General features: G+C 40.9%; 2 protein-coding genes across 2 annotated transcripts; both read right to left on the reverse strand.

Moving 5' to 3' along the window:
• Positions 1-58: 58 nt before the first annotated feature.
• On the reverse strand, positions 59-7,986 carry LOC118793727 (caspase-6-like). Its single transcript, XM_036551982.1, has 8 exons — positions 7,925-7,986; positions 6,920-6,964; positions 6,289-6,331; positions 5,555-5,704; positions 4,750-4,826; positions 4,327-4,502; positions 3,717-3,867; positions 59-2,685 (listed from the first exon to the last, which is right to left on the reverse strand). The coding sequence occupies exons 1-8, from the start codon at positions 7,953-7,955 to the stop codon at positions 2,447-2,449; spliced, it is 912 nt and encodes a 303-aa protein (XP_036407875.1). The 5' UTR covers positions 7,956-7,986; the 3' UTR covers positions 59-2,446.
• A 1,395-nt stretch (positions 7,987-9,381) lies between these two features.
• cfi (complement factor I) lies at positions 9,382-15,952 on the reverse strand. Its single transcript, XM_036551242.1, has 14 exons — positions 15,904-15,952; positions 15,301-15,398; positions 14,268-14,718; positions 14,015-14,150; positions 13,187-13,368; positions 12,902-13,012; positions 12,367-12,471; positions 12,077-12,127; positions 11,952-11,981; positions 11,720-11,841; positions 10,722-10,825; positions 10,192-10,472; positions 10,008-10,109; positions 9,382-9,918 (listed from the first exon to the last, which is right to left on the reverse strand). Exons 2-14 carry the CDS (start codon positions 15,355-15,357, stop codon positions 9,701-9,703), a joined length of 1,950 nt encoding a protein of 649 aa, XP_036407135.1. The 5' UTR covers positions 15,358-15,398; positions 15,904-15,952; the 3' UTR covers positions 9,382-9,700.
• Between the last annotated feature and the right edge of the window lie 675 nt (positions 15,953-16,627).

Genomic DNA, 16,627 nt, shown 5'->3' on the forward strand with positions numbered 1-16,627 from the left:
ATATCATTTTCACAGAACCAACACCTTGATTGTTATTATCTAAAACCTACATAGTGTTCATAAAAAAATTTCTTTTTTGGAGCGAAATCTTATCCCGCAACAGTAGAAATGTATACAACTACTCTGCACGCATTGATAAGCATATGAAAACAGCTTGGTCATAGCTGTATTCAGAATTTGAATGTGAATCCAGTTCTTATTGCTAATGATTTTTAGTCCCCACTAGCCAGGTAGGGCAGTCATCTATTAGTGCTACAGCTGTGTCCTGCACATGGTGGTCTTATTTCTGCTGCTGTTCCAATTATGTTAATGCAGGGACAGTACATGAGGGATATACTACCAGAAGGACCCACAGTAGTCGTTAAATCCACAGTTTAAAAGGCACATTGTTTATCTTTAGTTTTAATGCTCAATTGTAAGAGCATTCTTACATGTTTTCAATTCTCATAAAATTACACCCCTCTAGAAAGATGGCTTTACATGGTATTCAGCATGCTGGTGTGATTTACAAAAGAGAAGCCAACCCAAAATACCACAGCTCCCAGTCTAGAGACAGAACAGGTTATGGTCAGTTTTTGTCCAATACTAAGAGGATTACCCTCCACATTCCTCAGGCCAGACACTAAAGGTACTGTGTCATCGAGAACAGTTCTGTCCATAGGCCATGGTGAGATTTTTTTTCACAAGAGGACTCCTTTGATCTGGTGTTTTAGTTTTCCACTTATTTTTGCCACTCAAGAGCCTGCTGCTTGTTGAGCGGCAAGGCAGAGATATAGGCGAATGCACAAACTGACTTTTAAACAGCGGCCCACTGCTTTGGTTCACTAGCTATTGGAATTAGTGTTTTCGATGCAGTTTTTATTCTCCCTTTTGTGTTTAGCTAACTCTACCTAGCTAGATTACCTGGAATGTCAAAGAAAAGAAATGGCTATCTAAAAACATGTATAGAATGTACTTGTGCAGCATAGCTCAAAACCTAGGTTGTTCAGTTGTTGCGACATGAGTGTTGTAAACATTACTTGTGTCTAGCCAGCTATAAATTTCATAGCTTAGGTGGTGTGAGGCCAGGTTAATGTATTTGCTTTCACACCAAGACCATGAACCTGAGGGAGACCAGAGAATTCAGCACCTATAAAGCCATTGTGCAAACCTCTTTAGTATTATACAATCTTAGTAATTAGTATCCATGATTCTTCACATTAAAAACATGGCATTCTACCGTACATTAATTTCTGACCATTAAACAGGACCTTGCAGAGGTTGGTGAGAATCAAGGTGCTGAAATGGAGATGAGCAACAAAATGCATATAGTCTTATTGTGTACTCCCATTAGACTGCAAGTAGGCTAAAAGGCAGCGTGGGATCAGGTAGCAGATGCTCTACTGGGTCAGCTGGCATTGGAACGGCAGAGCACATACTGCTGTCTGTGGCCACCACCCCCTAATGAGCCCTCCTTTGCTTGGCTGTTTGCTCAGTTACAGAGCACAAATGGACAAACAGGCATCTTATGAATGTTACGGAGTTTAAAAAAACAACAACCCAAAAAAATTCCCTTTTTGTTCTAAAAAATTGATTACACAGACCCTCCTGAAGGAAGCTGAGTTCAACTCACTTGAAAGCCATCGGCTGTCATGAATTTAAATATTTTTTTTCATGACTCTCCCAGATCCTTTCTTACGATAGTTGCTACATAATTGAGACAAACATGATCATCTTAATGATGTACCACTGCCGATTTTAACTGAGTGCAAATCGTCTGCATTGTATCTCACTTCATGTGCGGTATTCTTTGTACATATAAAAAGCAGGAGATCCTATTACTTTTCTCTCAGATATTCTGGGCAAGAAGCTGCCAGTTCAGGGTTTGCCGTCCAGAGTGTCAGCATTTCATCATGACTGGGGCTGGAGGGCAGACCTTGAAATTGGTGCTCAAAACAAATTTACAGACGGTCCTTTCAATTAGTTTTGAAACTGTCCATTTTAAACTCTCAAATTCAAGTTTAATTCAGATTGGCCTAAGGTAGAGACTAGATTAAATATCCCAAACTTTATGGATTTCCAAACAACTGTACATAAAAGTAGGCATTTTCAGGAGTCTAACATAAATATGGCTAATTGGCCAAAACCAGCACTAGGATATTCATGTTTTGTGAAAGTCATACCTGTCAAACCGTCAGTCTAACCACATACAGTTCAATTACCGTGTGCTTTTACTTTCACTTTCACTAACAAATTTAACACAGAGTTCTATTTGCTACATCAGCCAGACAATGTTCAGAAAAAGGAGCAATAATCCACCACACCCAATTTCCTCACTGACCAGGACAAGTAGACTGGTCAAACAAGACTGCTACACACCATAAAACGCCACAAAAAATGATTCATGCTGTTGTAAATTTTTACAACTCTATCCCTGAGAGCCTACAGTGGAAGCTGAGTGCAGAGGTCAGACTTTCTTGGGCCTGAAGAAGAGTTTCTTGGTGAGCATGGAGGCAAAGCAGGGGACCTGCTTCTTGCCGATGGCGCTGCGGTCAGAGCAGTTCCCCACCCGCCGCATGGACACCTTCCTGTTGACCAGCGTCAGCAGCTCGACGAACTCCAGCGTCCCTCCGAACTGCCGCAGGAGCTCACACAGGTCCTGGATGTACCAGGAGCCGTTGATGGTCTCCCGGTGAGAGTAGTACCCTGGTTGGCAAAGGGAGAGTAAAAAGGCTCACCAATGGGGACTGACTTTAGAGCTAGATTGGTAGTGTTTAAGGTAGCTGTCAATGTTATAATAATTGCCCCTACAATCATTACATTACATTACATTAATTTAGCAGATGCTCTTATCTAGAGCAACTTCCAGCACAAAAGAACAGAAGTGTATCCATTCAAGTTGAATGAGCAACAGTGTCAGATCAGGCTAACAGCATTCCCAGACCAGCGAGTGTGAGCATTACGCTATTCAAGGCCTACCACAAGTTAACTTGTACAACATCACTAGACAAGGGAAGCCAAGTATACTACCATACATCAGTTGCTAGATCACAGAATCCAAAACATATCACGATACATGTAAAATAAACAGCAAGTACTACAAGTAGCAGGTTTTAGGGGGCAGAGACTGAGGTGGAACTAAGATGCAGTCTGAAGAGGTGGGTCTTCAGTCTGTGTCAGAAGATGGCCAGTGATTGTGCTGTCCTGACCCCCATGGGGAATTAATTCCACCACTTAGGGACCATTATGGACTGGGTACAATCAAGTAAAACACAGCAATCTCTCTGACACATCTGCCCTGATAATAGCCAAACTTTTTTCCTTGTAACCACTGCAGTCTTACAACAGCATGAAGAAGCAATGTGCACTTCAAAAGGTTACATTCAACATCATTAGGATGGTTTTCAATTACATTTGTTCCAGTGAAACGTATTTCCTTCTACAAGAACAATCAATATTATTGTGGTAGCTTCCTGAGAATATAGAACAACAAGGTGGATCTTAACCACATGTAATTGGAGCCCTTGAAAAACTAGATTTAAAAAAAACAGCTTGGTTGGACATATAGCAGTCATTCCACATTAAGTTTTCATTACATAACTAAGCTCCAGAGCGCACAACAGGATAATACAATGATGCGACTCTGCGTAACTCAATCAGCCCATCACAGATGTCTGTCCTATTTTTAGGCACGCAGTTTGCACGGTCACATGTGGTTGTGTTGTTTTGCCTCTCACCTTCAGCCACTGAATAGCACATGAGGAAGTCTGCCCCAGCAGGCAGGGTGTAGACCACGCCCGCATCCACCACCACCTCGTTGGTCTTCACGTCATGGTCCACCACGTCCATGGGAGTGACTGGATTGTCGTGTTTGTCTCCGCGGCATGCCTGTCAATCACGGAAAAATCATTTTGTCACAGTACAGTCCCTATTTCTGTAGTATAATGTCTGTTTTCTGTCAACAGAAAGTCACAGTGCCCGAATGTCTTCTCTTGCCACATGCCTCCAGCTTAGCAGAACTGGGCTTCAGGACTTCGCTGGGACAAGCTGTAGTAAATTGAGCTATGAATTAAAAAGAGCTAAATAAATGCAAGGCACTTTCAATAGCATTGCTTATTGTCATTTTCATAGTAACTCCATCAAATGTGTCATTTCATACAGCAATTGATTTAAGACTGTAGTCCCTTAATGGATTGGTTTAAAATAACATATCCATTTCTTATAAGGAGCATTATTCTGAATAATAAGCTTAACGTTTTACAAACACGTAGACCCGCTGGTAGGATTGCTTGGGTATGAAGCATGGACTGGACCAAATGAGTAAAAATGCCATAAATAGAAGATCACCTGGATAATAAAGATCTTGGGCTTGCCCACAAGGCTTCTGCATTTGTCTCCCTTGTAAAGAGCAGTGATCTCCTGAATACTGATCTTGTCATCATAGGCATAGATGTGGTCATTCTCTCCGTGGCTCAGGAACACACACACGAAGCAGTCAGCATCAGAATGATCGGCGTCTGCAGCTGGGGATCATGGGAGTTGTAGGAATTATTGCACCAGAACACACCACTGCAATCTATTTCACTCTACAACACCACAACCTATAAATGTTTACAAGTTTACATACAAGTTATTGATAAAAGCACATTTTGTGAAGTATTTTGTTATATTTATCTTGCTTCCTGGTACATTGAAAAGATATGAGGTGACAACACGTATGTATTAGAATGTGGCAATCCTCTTGACCATTTAGCTAATACCCTTTCTTACCTTGCTGAAGTATACGGACGATATCTTTCAATTTGAGATCGTCGTACGCCTGCACTTCAAAATTCAGTTCCTGCAGTCTGTAACAAGAAAGGAAGTGACACTCATCATTTAATCATGTTCAACTTTACATCCAGAAAATATTTTGATTCTGAATTCATAAAATCGTACAGAATTCCACTTGTGTCATTCAACACCACATTACGGGTTTCAGTGTCAAAGGTGAACTCAAAAGAATTCCATGCACACATTTGGCTAAATTCATCTCAGCTATGCCTGCACCTGCCTTTGTTTGGTTGATTTGATGCAATGGACAAATGAACACGTTTCTCCAAAAATTAAGTTTCACTGGAAGAATATTAGAGCGGCTGAAATTGAGCTCTGCTTCCACAGTAAATGCAAAAATAACATAACAGAACAGAGGATAAAATTCTAAAATAGGAAACAGGTGCAGATTATTTTTTAACTATTTTTCAAATTCATACCAATTCCAGGTATTGTCCTTGTTTGCAACAAAAGATGTTAATTCTTCTTTCCTTTCTCAGGAAAAAGGTCAGTTTAATCAAACCTCTTCAAACTCTGAGGAGGAAAATCAGCACAACTGGGTGCTGTAATATACATTACCATTGTTTTTATTCATATCAAACATAGTGGGAATTCACACCTGGTTACATTCAGGTTCACATCAGACTCCATGCTCTCGGGTCTAGATTCACTTCACTGTGGTTACACTGAACACAGACCAGACAGTGTGTATATGGGTTACACTTTCACTTTCTTTGTGGAAAATTCGGAGAAATATCCACACCTCTTGGTGAGGTTGAACTTATCAGCATTGGTGCCATGGCGGTCGGGCATGCGCAGCTCCCAGAAGAAGTGCTGCTGGTTAAAGATCAGAGCCAGGCCTCTCCGCTTGTGACTCATCTTGTACTCCTCAGCAGGGTCCAGAGCACCATATCTGACAAAATGGATGGAAAAGTAACCAAGTTTCTGTCTAATCCCCCCCTCATTGATATGTTATTATAACTGTGTTCCACATTTACATACATTTTTTTACAGTAGTTACACCATATTAGAACCCATTGGTGTAATACACCACTACTGGTCTAATATTTTAATCTGCACTATATATAAAACTGGGTTAAACAACATTAAGATGTAGAACAGTGACAAAGATGTTTTACTCAGATTGAACGAACTCTTACACAATGTTACTACTGTACTCCGTATATAAAAACATTGCCGGTACAAAATTTCACAATCATGGACTTGAAACCTGTAAAGATGTGATTCTGTAAACAAATATAATTTTTCACTTAACTAATTGTGTCCAAATGAAGTATGGTCAGTCAGTTTTTCTACAATTCACTGGGCAAAGCAATGGCAAGTATTTTACAAGGAATGTGAGAACTGTAAGTTATAGTAGAGCCGAAGAATACCTCGGCAGTCAGTACAGAGTTTAGGCCAATCATCCATTCATCTTTATGTGTGTTACAAAAGGGACGACACTGAAAACCATGAAGCATAATAAAAGCCTCTTACCCTCCAAAATAGGCATCTACTTCTGTGATGCCTGCACTTTCGGCTAGAATAAAAATAATTGCAAACCATTTTAAGGGCAAACACACTAAAACTTTTGTGCTGCTGTGCCGTTACAAACCACTAAACAGGAAATTAATTAAGCAACGTTATAAATAATTCCCAATAACAGCCTTACTCTATGCAGCATTCTGTTGGCATCAATTCTAAAGCATACAGCAAAAACCTTAAAATGATTAGTCAAACAGAGATCATGTTAACACCATTCACAATTCAAAAAGATCCTTGAGGAACCAATTTCCTGGTCAACACCAGTATGATTGTACAGGGTTTTAAAAAGTAATAGCAGTCATAAGAGGGAAATGAGAGGGAAAGAGGGAAACTCCAAATGTTTTGGCAATGGCAAAAAAGACATGCTCTTCAGCCCTCAGACGTCTGGGAATTCCCTGGTAAATCATGAGTTTTGTGGAGAGTGTGACCGCAGCCAGTTCTGTGGTTGATCCTTGGTCTCAGTTTTAAACCATTTATAGCCAAATACACAATGAACAGAACATGCAAGTACTGTATATATTATGTATTCATTTATTGTACCAAAATCTCTGGGTCAAAGACTGTAAGTGTCTGACATACTGACCTGATGTAATCTGGCCCGTCGGTTTACTATCTTGGTCAACCGTTCCTGTAAACATGAAAATGTGTTTGTAAATCAAATGTGACGCTTTGGTATCTGCTTATTCCTACTTCTTTACAGCGTGCTCGATCTCTGATAAAACGCAAATAAAATGCAAAGGTCAAATACTAAAAGCAAATGAACTTCTGGGTATGCTTTTCTATGGGTGCAATGTGGTGCTGATTGAAAAAAAAAGGCAAAACACTGCTACTGCAGCGTAATATTTTTCGTTGTTTTTCTTTCTTGTCGTAATTTGAAAAGCATTGGCTATCGTTCAAATGTGTTTCAACAGCTTTCACTTGCCGATTAAGGTCTAGCTGTCAATCACTGCTGGTGTGGGCACGTAAATTGATAAGGATGTGCAGCGAAACTTTTCTCTGATTCAACACCCAAAGCTTTTATCCAACGAAGCCTTGTTCATTTTGTTCACTAAATTAAAAAGATATATTGTAACTGTACAGACGTCGGTAAAAAGTTACTCTGAGTTTGAACTCAAATGTTGGTAATGCTGGCTAACAAGCTAGATAAAAAGAATCGTCTCGCAGCTACCGAGGTCCATTCTACAAGTTAGGTGGCTAGTTAGGTCTAATTATTCACACTTCCGCATATTTTTCCTTTTCTCAGATTTCAAAATGAACTAAGTTAGGAAATTAGCTAAATACTGATTTAAATGTAATGGTATTTGTACCAACTTGTACGTTAACATCGATTAATATTTAGCTAAGTTAGCGAACTCCTTTGTAGCTAGCTAGCTTGCTTACTAACTATAGTTGGTACGATCACTGACAATTCCAGTCAAAGATGACACATACATAGTTAATTAGACAGGTACTGTCAGAAGAAATAACAAATTATTAGTCTATGATAGCCAGCGAAAATTATCAGCATTTCAGATCATATCGAGAAAAATAGCTGCATAAATTATCAACTACTACTGAAAGAACTGTGCAGGAATAAAACTGGTTTTACCCTGGATGTCTTGCTTTCCTGAGTCAGCCATGACAGACGGGCCTGTAAAAACTTGTATTGTATGCTTTTTGAAACATTGTCCTAGTGTTAAATATTCAGCTAGAAAGAAATTACGCCCCAGTAATATGATTGGTTGAGATCCAGACACCTTATCCATAAGTGGTTACAATAAACGCCAGTCAAGTAACAGCGGTTGTAGTGTTTCACTTCCGCATCGTTACGCCGGTTCAAGTCCTACAAGTTACAGTCAGACTAGACTAGACAAGTTACAGTAGACTGGAATACGTCAATGTAAAACCCACTTAATATAGATAATGCGATACCTCATGAGTGACTGTATCAGAGTGAATCGGGATTGCTCTCTCTACAACATGTTTTATTCTCAGGAAAGGTGAACCCGTTTCCACAGTCATTTTCACTGAGGGGCCGCATATAGGAAACTGTTTGAGCTGATTCATATTTTGTGGCATCGCTCCTTTGAAGAGAAAAAATGGATTTGGTGGGCATGGTGCTGTCTGGAATATTTATTCTTCATATAACATGTACGTCGATGATACAAGATTAATGCCAATGGGAAGGGGGAGGGGCTAACTCGTCGTCATCACTGCTGTGACAGTGTGACCTAATGCTGCATTTACGTTATATTGAAGTGATCGGAGAAACGACTTGAGACCGTCTCCTCCCCTTGCTCAGATTTTCCTCCTACATTTTGGGAACACGACATGGCGTCGGGTGGCACATTTGCCAACAAGCACCGTAAAAGCCCTCTTTATGCATTCAGTTATAATTTCGTGAATGTTCAGCGCTTGCTACCCCCTGTGTCTGATTTGGATTAACTTCCTGATAAAGATGCAGGCAAATGCTGGGTGTCTGATGAAAGCCTTGAAGGGGTTTTGGAGATCTAGCTTATTAGTATTAGTATGAACATTTTCAATATAAAAATGCTATTCTAAAGACATTTGTATCATGTCTAGGTATAAAACTGATCTTTGAGAAAGCTGGGGCTGGCAACTAAATAGCCAAAGAATGACAATACACTTATTCATGTCTCAGGGATGGTAAGTACGAAATTTTGCCCCTGTGGTTTAGAAAAAATGAATCTGAAAAACCACATGAAAACATGATTGAGTCATTCCAAGTTGGTCTGATTTCACACCAGATCACTCCAGTATAATTGTCATTGACAAGTTTTACTGTCAGGTTGATATGTGCTCACTGATGGTAAAGTGAATACCAAGTTATTCAACTGTGTCTGCAATTTTATTTATTTTAACCTTCAATTTCTTGTAGCTGATACATTTGCCAAATTCGTGGTCTGACATGTACCTGAAAAACTATATTACTAAGCAAACCTGTTTTCTATCAACGATTGTGTTACCTGAGTAACCCAAATGCATTCCAGTATTAATAATAAAAGAAGTCAAACATCAGTAAAAATAGACAAAGAAATACCAAAATGATGGAACTGCAATTTCACTTTAATCACTCAACAACAGTGTGATGACAGAGTTTCTTGCAAGATACATTACTGACATTGCCAATCAAACACCCTGAATTACATCACTTTATAAGTGATACACAGGAGGTGAAGTCTGTTTATTGAAAGACCTGACATGACTGCTATTTTGAAAACGTGTGAAGTAACATAGATTCATGCATCAAGATAATTATTGTTCCGCTGACTTCTGGACCTGTGTCAGCTCAAGTCCGCGCCACATGAGCATCACAAGGAAAGGCATCTGGGCTTTACATCACTAGTCTTTCTTTTTTAAAAGACTACAGATTGTACTTGCTGATGCCTGGCCTGCCAGTGTGTGCGGTAATCCATTCGTAGTAGTAGGCGACTTTGGTGTAGACTCCAGGGTGCCCGGCAATGCCACACTTTTCCCCCCAGCTGACGATGCCCCACACGTACGCTGTGCCACTGGCGTCCTTGCATGTCAGTGGGCCCCCAGAGTCACCCTGGCAGGTGTCCACACTTCCATCCAGCGCACCTGGGAAATGACAGACAAGTGAATCCACCACAGAATTTCTTCCAGTGTTTGCATTCGGCGACCATTAAAACAGCTCCTATTTTTCTTACCTGCACACTCCATTCCATCAAAGTATCTGGACCCATAAAGCCCTGAACAGTTGCCAATTATTTCTATGTTTGCCCATCTAAGATTAAACGCCTTTTTGTCACCTGTGAAGACAAATGAAAAAGAATGTAGCTTGATAACATTTGACATTTTGTGAATGTCAGAGGTGAGGAAATGGTGCCATACCTTCCTGCCGTCCCCATCCAGAAATACTGCATTCATCTCCAGGCTTGAACTGGTGCTCTGTCCATGGGACACAGGCCGGAGCAATAGCTGGGTTCTCATGAATGCACTCTGATGTGAATGGTAGCTTCTGTAGCTCCAGCAAGGCAATGTCGTTCTGATAAGTGGTGGGATTGAACTGGTGATGAATGATGACCCTTTCGACATAGGCCACATCAGTTGTGTCCTGTCTGCCCAGCTTGCTCCAAAGAGAGAACTTGATTTTGTATGCGTCTGGCTTGGGCCTCAAAAGAAGAACAGAGGAAAACTGAGCACACAAAAAAATACATGAAAAAAAGTGCTACATACAAGAAACAATTGTGATTTCATCAATGTTTTACACATTTTACGGTAGGTGTAGCACATGTTTAAATAAGCACACGTTCACACACAGAACATGATCTAAACTCTGACAGAACACTACTCAGCCGTTACACTTCTGAGGATAATGAACTTGAAAATGTACATGACAGAGAGCCTTCCTTTGGCTGTACCTGACACAGTGGGCTGCCGTGAGCACCCAGCAGCCACCAATATAGATTCCTCCACAGTCTATCGAATCACCCTCTTGAATGGCTACCTGCCAGGGGAACTGTGTCTGGAATGGACATGAAGAGACAATGTTACTCCCACATGCTTCAGGCAGAGTCCCTAAGGCTGCCATGCAGCGAAGCTGGGGTCCTCTGTGTTAAATCCACCAGGGCTCTACTGCGAAAGGACTGAGATTTATGACGCGAGGCGATAAGACAACCTTACAGCGTGACATTTCCTAAAGGTGCCTATGCTGTGTTTAAGATTCTTTGGTCAAACTGAAGCTTATTGTTTTGACATAGAATGACCAATTTAATTTTAAATGTACTAACACATTATTCCATATTGGAAAAATCAGCTCAATACTTCTGGTAGACTGTGGTTCCCTTATCGGCTCTGCGCAAAACAATTTGATTGCAAAGTTGCTGTACAAAACATTAGTACTTGGATAACTTGTTTTCTGCAATTTGTATACAATTTTTTCACAAATCTTCTGATAACAAATATCTTTTGTGAATATGAATCTGAATATTACAGTCACCCATATAAAACAAAGGTGCTTAAGAGACTTATGGGTGCATGTATACAACTTAACATGCAACTCAGTTAAGAAGCGAATGTGAAGAAAACACAGCATTTGCTGTGAAAGATAGTTACACAGACAAAAACGTGATCTTCACACCATCACAAGGTTTGTGACTTGGGCATGGTGAGCTGTATCACTGATATAACGCTGTTCATTTACAGCTTTGTCGTTTACATGCTCATTATCATTGTATGAAATGCTGAGACCACTTTTGGTGCCTCATTGGTGGTTTGCCTGTCATTTTCCATAAGGCTGGGAAATTCGTTTTGTGCATCTCTCATGTCTAATGGCTGCTGGAAGCTGTGGGGTTTTATCTGTTCACCCTGTAAAATCTTTAAAATCAATCCAACATAATGTACAAAAACACTTAGCCACCTTGCCAGCTTCGTCACCCCCAACAACGCGTTTCCTTCTTTTTCTACTGGTGGTTGGAGACAGGGGGCTATTAGGTTTCCCACAGACTAATGTCTCTATCTCTTTTCGGGTATTTTTTACCTCTGAAATGTAGAAAAAAAGATACAGAAAATAAGTTTGCACTCAACATCACTACAAAGTAATACACTGACAGTGAATACTTTTAGCATAATAATTTAAAGAAAATCATTACCCTCTTTTGTGGAGGCAATGATGTCTCTCCCTGTGAAAATGAATTATGTGTCATAATGTGACTGTTACTGCACAAACAAGCGTATGAATTCCAGCCAGGAGAAAAGTAGGAGAAAACATTCTGACCTTTGTGATGTTCTAACCATTCTGCTCTCTCAGTGTGTTTGGAGGTTCGACCTTAAAGCAAAAAGAAAAAGGAGACTAAATACCATCTTTCCTCAAAAGCATATCTAGCCTTGTGTTGTGGCAAACGGGGGTACTGGTGTTTTTCAAAGTCAAGTCATTGCAGTTGAACTAGCTTACTACACACAAATTAAAACAGACATTCAATGACAGTTACTTAACACAGTCCGAATTTTGCTTTTTCTTTTTCCAATGAAATTTTAAAGGAAAAAATATATCAAACACCCATTTACCTTTAATCTCGTCCTCTCCTCCTAAACAGTCAACAATGCCGTCCATCACAGAATCCATATGTATGCAGACATCAGACTTACAGTGGAATCCTCCCTTTCGACAGCCTATTAGATAAAATCACACCTCGTGGTACAGATCACAGATACATAAAAGCTTTTTATGTTCAACGTTTGCTTAATAATAATTTCACAGAGGAGTAACAACAGATACACAAAACACCACATGTCGCTGTGTTGACAACACTGATAGTGAAGTTCAGTTATAGCATAGCTTTGGTTTACAAAATTTAGTGAAGGGCAAGGGGGAGTAAGGAGCATACACAATCATTCGGTATTACTCTGAGGAACAGAGACGACTTATTGACACTTATATTGTGCAATGCCATGCTCAGTAGCCCGTAGCTCTTTTCAGTGAATAAATGTCAGTCAATGAAATGGAGCTAAACACATGCGTCCCTGCCATTAGTTCCTAGCAGGGCAGAAACCTGACGACTCCGCTGAATCTGAACAGCAGAGCTGGCCGAAACCAACTCACGTTTGCAGCACATCTCATCACTGGCATCTCCGCAGTCATTGACTCCGTCACAGGTACTGGTGAGGGTGACGCACTTCCCATTCACACAGGGGAACTCTGACTCAGAGCAGGCTTTGGAAAGGAGAACAAGGCACATGTGAAACACGCGATGCGGTTGTGGTGCTGATCTCAGCCTCTCCATGTGGCCCCAAATGCCTTTTTCTATTTATGTGCAGCCTTGTTGGTTATTGGCACTAAACAAAAGTCACAATTAAGATGAAATTGTTGCGGGAGACGAGAAATCACCTCTGTCGCCTTCGTAACAGGTGGCAGTTGCAATCTCGTCATGGGAAAGGACTTGTTTTCGGTCATAGAAAGCGCACTCAGCCAGTGAATTCTCAAAGCCTGTGCAGTGTACGCTAACACAGTGCTGTGGCCCCTCCACATTGGATTCTCCAAAAACAACAGTCGTGGCTTTCTTTGCACCTCTGTGAAACACACAGGGAAGGAAAGACCATCAGCTATAAACTGGGATGTGTTTTTATATACATACACATGCACTGTGGGTATTCCAGATTGTTCTCATTTAAACTCTTTTTCTCAGTACTCAGCTTTGTGTATGGAGCTGTCCTTTACTGAAATCTTATTGGGAGCATTGGATAGTTTCCTGGTTTTTGGCTTGGGATAATCAAATGTAGGTTATTTTGAGATGATAGGAAATCAAAAAGTTTTCAGAAGGGTAGTTTTCTTTTATCCTTGTGGAAGCGTTTTGTCATACTGCATTCAAGCTTCCTAATGTTCCTAATGTTCTGCTGTTTTAACATGCTTCCCTTGCTTGACATTAGCTTTCTAATGTTCCCTTTATCCAAAACCCACTTGGCCCCTCTTGGCTCTCCATTGACTGTTCTGCACACCTGAATTGTGGAAAAGCAGCTTCAAAATGCCCTGTGAAATGCACTGAATATGCAACAGAAAACGTCAGCTTGGACGAAGAATCGCATCACTCAAAAAATGAAACCTTTGTAGGAGTGAGATTTGGAAGAGGGAAGTGATCAAGTACCACACAGAATTTGATCTTCACAGCAGAAATATGGTGGACGTTGCATGAATGCAGAAGGAGAGACCGAGACTTACTTATCCTGTTTCTTCACATGTCTGCATACAACGTTGGCCTCTGGCATCTGCCAGCCCTTCTTGCAGATGAGAAGGGTCTCCTCTGGCATCTTCACTTCCACCACGTCACCTCTCAGGCGAGTCTCAAAAACTTCTCCTGAGGTGTCAGACACACGCATCAAGAAAACAGCCTATCATTTAGCAGCGGCGGTGACAAAAACAAGTCAAAACAAGCACTTATAGGTAAGTCGCAGAGGAGGGAGCTGCTTTTTACCTTTGCAGTTGGTGCCGAAGTGGGAAAAGGAGGCAGTGTTGCGGAGGCAGTCCATTGCCTTCAGCTGGCAGAAGGACGTGAAGGTCCGGCGGTTGGTGCCGCATGTCGAGGTCGTCTTGGGACACTGGTAGGGCAGCTTGCACTCACACCTCCCATTCAGACATCGCCTCCAGGGGGGGCAGAACACTTTGCTGCAGGACAAGTGCGTGAACTGCTTCATCAGACACTGCTCTGAGCTCAGGAAATTGTCCCTCACAGTGAGAGGGGGCAACATGGGCGGTGGGGGGGTAGTGGTGGGGGCTGTGGTGGGGGCCGTGGTGGGGGCCACAGTGGAGTTGCAGAGGGGCAAAGTGGGAGAGACCGGGCTGGTAGAGGCTGTCACAGGAACTACAGTAGACTGGACTGGAATTGTTTGACCGGGGCCAGCAACATCTTCATCCAGTGGGCTTTCCTGAGTAAAGCATCATAACAAGTACAGATCCTTTATCGAGGAAGTGATAAAGAAAAATATCCAGCATTCATGTTAAGCTTTGCTTATGTGCTAGTGTGTCATGGCTGTAAGTAAAAATTCTGGCCTGGCATAAAACACAATTATAAAATTCTGTTATCAATGCATGCACATATCTACCATGTTATCAATGCATGCACATATGTACCACTGTAATGTAAGACCAAGTGTCTATAATTACTAAAATGACACTGATCATGGTAAAGAAGGAGTAAATACTACAAGGGTATAAAGTAACATACACTTCCTCATTTGGCATCATGAAAAGTGAATTGAGTAATGAACTAACCCCATAAAAATTCAACTGAGAAATGTTATCAACTGAGTCCAACTTTAAGTTGACTGCATAGCACAGTTTGACTGGGGATCTCATGCTCCAAAAAAAAGAAATGCGTAGTTGGACAACTGAACCAAAGTCCTTGTCCTCTAAGGGCACAAATAGTTATGTCATAACTTCAAAAAAATAACACACTAACAGAGATGCAACACCATTATATATAAGCAATATATATGCTGTACATTTACCGTAACTCCATATCCAATGAGCAACGTGGTCAAGAGGTGATACACAGCCAGCTTCATTGTAGCTCAGTCCACTGTCCACTGACGGCCGCCAGCAGTCTCTGTGAGGACAAGTGAGCTGACTGAAATTAATGATTACCTGCAGTCAATACAGAATTCTGGACATTTGAACAGCCAAGACCTCTGCAAACTAAGTTCATCCCATTGCTGGGAAATGCTGCTTCAGCTTCGGGTAATCCATGATTTCAATCCAGAAACATCAAAGAGAAGAAATGCGTGGGAGTGCACAAGCACACAGTGTGTGGTGAAGCTGGCTTGCAAACGAACAAAACAAATGAAGAAATACTTCCATTTAATGGACTTAATGTAACCTTTCCCCACAATATCTACACTGCATCTCCATAGTAAAAATAGTAATAATATAAATAATCATCATCCTCAGCAGCTCAGTTGAAAAAATATCCCGACAAGCGACATGGTGTCGACTAAATGGTTAGCATGTTAGCATGGCCTCTGTCTCTGAATAACGATGTCCCTGTTTGAAAACTATCTGACTATACACATCAACTGTGACAGATACACATACAGTAGTAGAAAAATGCTTACGCTTAATAGGTATTTCTAATGTGTTGAACAATTACCCAGCACAATATTATCAAGACGTTTTTCTCCCGTCGTTTGAGTGACAATTTTTCTAGTGTAACCAAGCAGTTTGTCTTTTCACTTTATTAACCATTAACAGTGTTGCATCATTCCGAACAGCCAAAACATTGTGTGCCACTGTTACTTCACTTTAGATTATTGTATGCAAGGTTAAATTTTGGATAAGAATAAACAAAGGCAGGAAATGTGACTTACATGTAGCTTAATGCCACAAAATGATCTGGTCAGAGACTTCACGTGTTATCTGCGGCACTGTAAACCATCTGAAGAGGAACCTTCATTCAGATTTCAGGTTTCAAATCATGCAGCCTGTCCAGCAAAAAATAACCTTCTGGCAACTACTAGCATTGTTCAATACTCAGCATTGCAAAGATGGATTAGGGGTAATGGATGTGAGAAACACTAGTGTAGTCTCCCATGGCTGTACTTTTACATCCAGCTATTTCCTTCAGACACACCAGGGTACACTCTCACTCCTGAAGCCGTGCGGACTCTATATTCTGCTCTGCTGATGGAAACGAGGGGCATCATATCCACATATCCAACTTTTACAGCGCCATTAAATGTTACCACCACTGACAACATGGTGATTGATTCTAATGGTCAAGGGAACTATGACTAAGGTGATACCGAATGAAACAAACAAGACTCAAGACATTAAACAAAT

This window comes from Megalops cyprinoides, chromosome 18 (genome assembly GCF_013368585.1).
Source record: "Megalops cyprinoides isolate fMegCyp1 chromosome 18, fMegCyp1.pri, whole genome shotgun sequence".
Classification (NCBI taxonomy): domain Eukaryota; kingdom Metazoa; phylum Chordata; class Actinopteri; order Elopiformes; family Megalopidae; genus Megalops; species Megalops cyprinoides.

What these genes read in the sequence shown, in the direction of transcription:
- cfi (XM_036551242.1), bottom strand. Translation starts at nt 15,357, where the DNA reads ATGAAGCTGGCTGTGTATCACCTCTTGACCACGTTGCTCATTGGATAT. An exon ending in TGATGAGATGTGCTGCAAAC is followed by an intron (nt 12,472 to 12,901) that starts GTGAGTTGGTTT and finishes TTTATCTAATAG; the next exon opens with GCTGTCGAAAGGGAGGATTC. An exon ending in ATGGTTAGAACATCACAAAG is followed by an intron (nt 11,982 to 12,076) that starts GTCAGAATGTTT and finishes TCATTTTCACAG; the next exon opens with GGAGAGACATCATTGCCTCC.
- LOC118793727 (XM_036551982.1), bottom strand. Translation starts at nt 7,955, where the DNA reads ATGGCTGACTCAGGAAAGCAAGACATCCAGG. An exon ending in GACGGGCCAGATTACATCAG is followed by an intron (nt 6,332 to 6,919) that starts GTCAGTATGTCA and finishes TTTTTATTCTAG; the next exon opens with CCGAAAGTGCAGGCATCACA. An exon ending in CCAAGATCTTTATTATCCAG is followed by an intron (nt 3,868 to 4,326) that starts GTGATCTTCTAT and finishes CGTGATTGACAG; the next exon opens with GCATGCCGCGGAGACAAACA.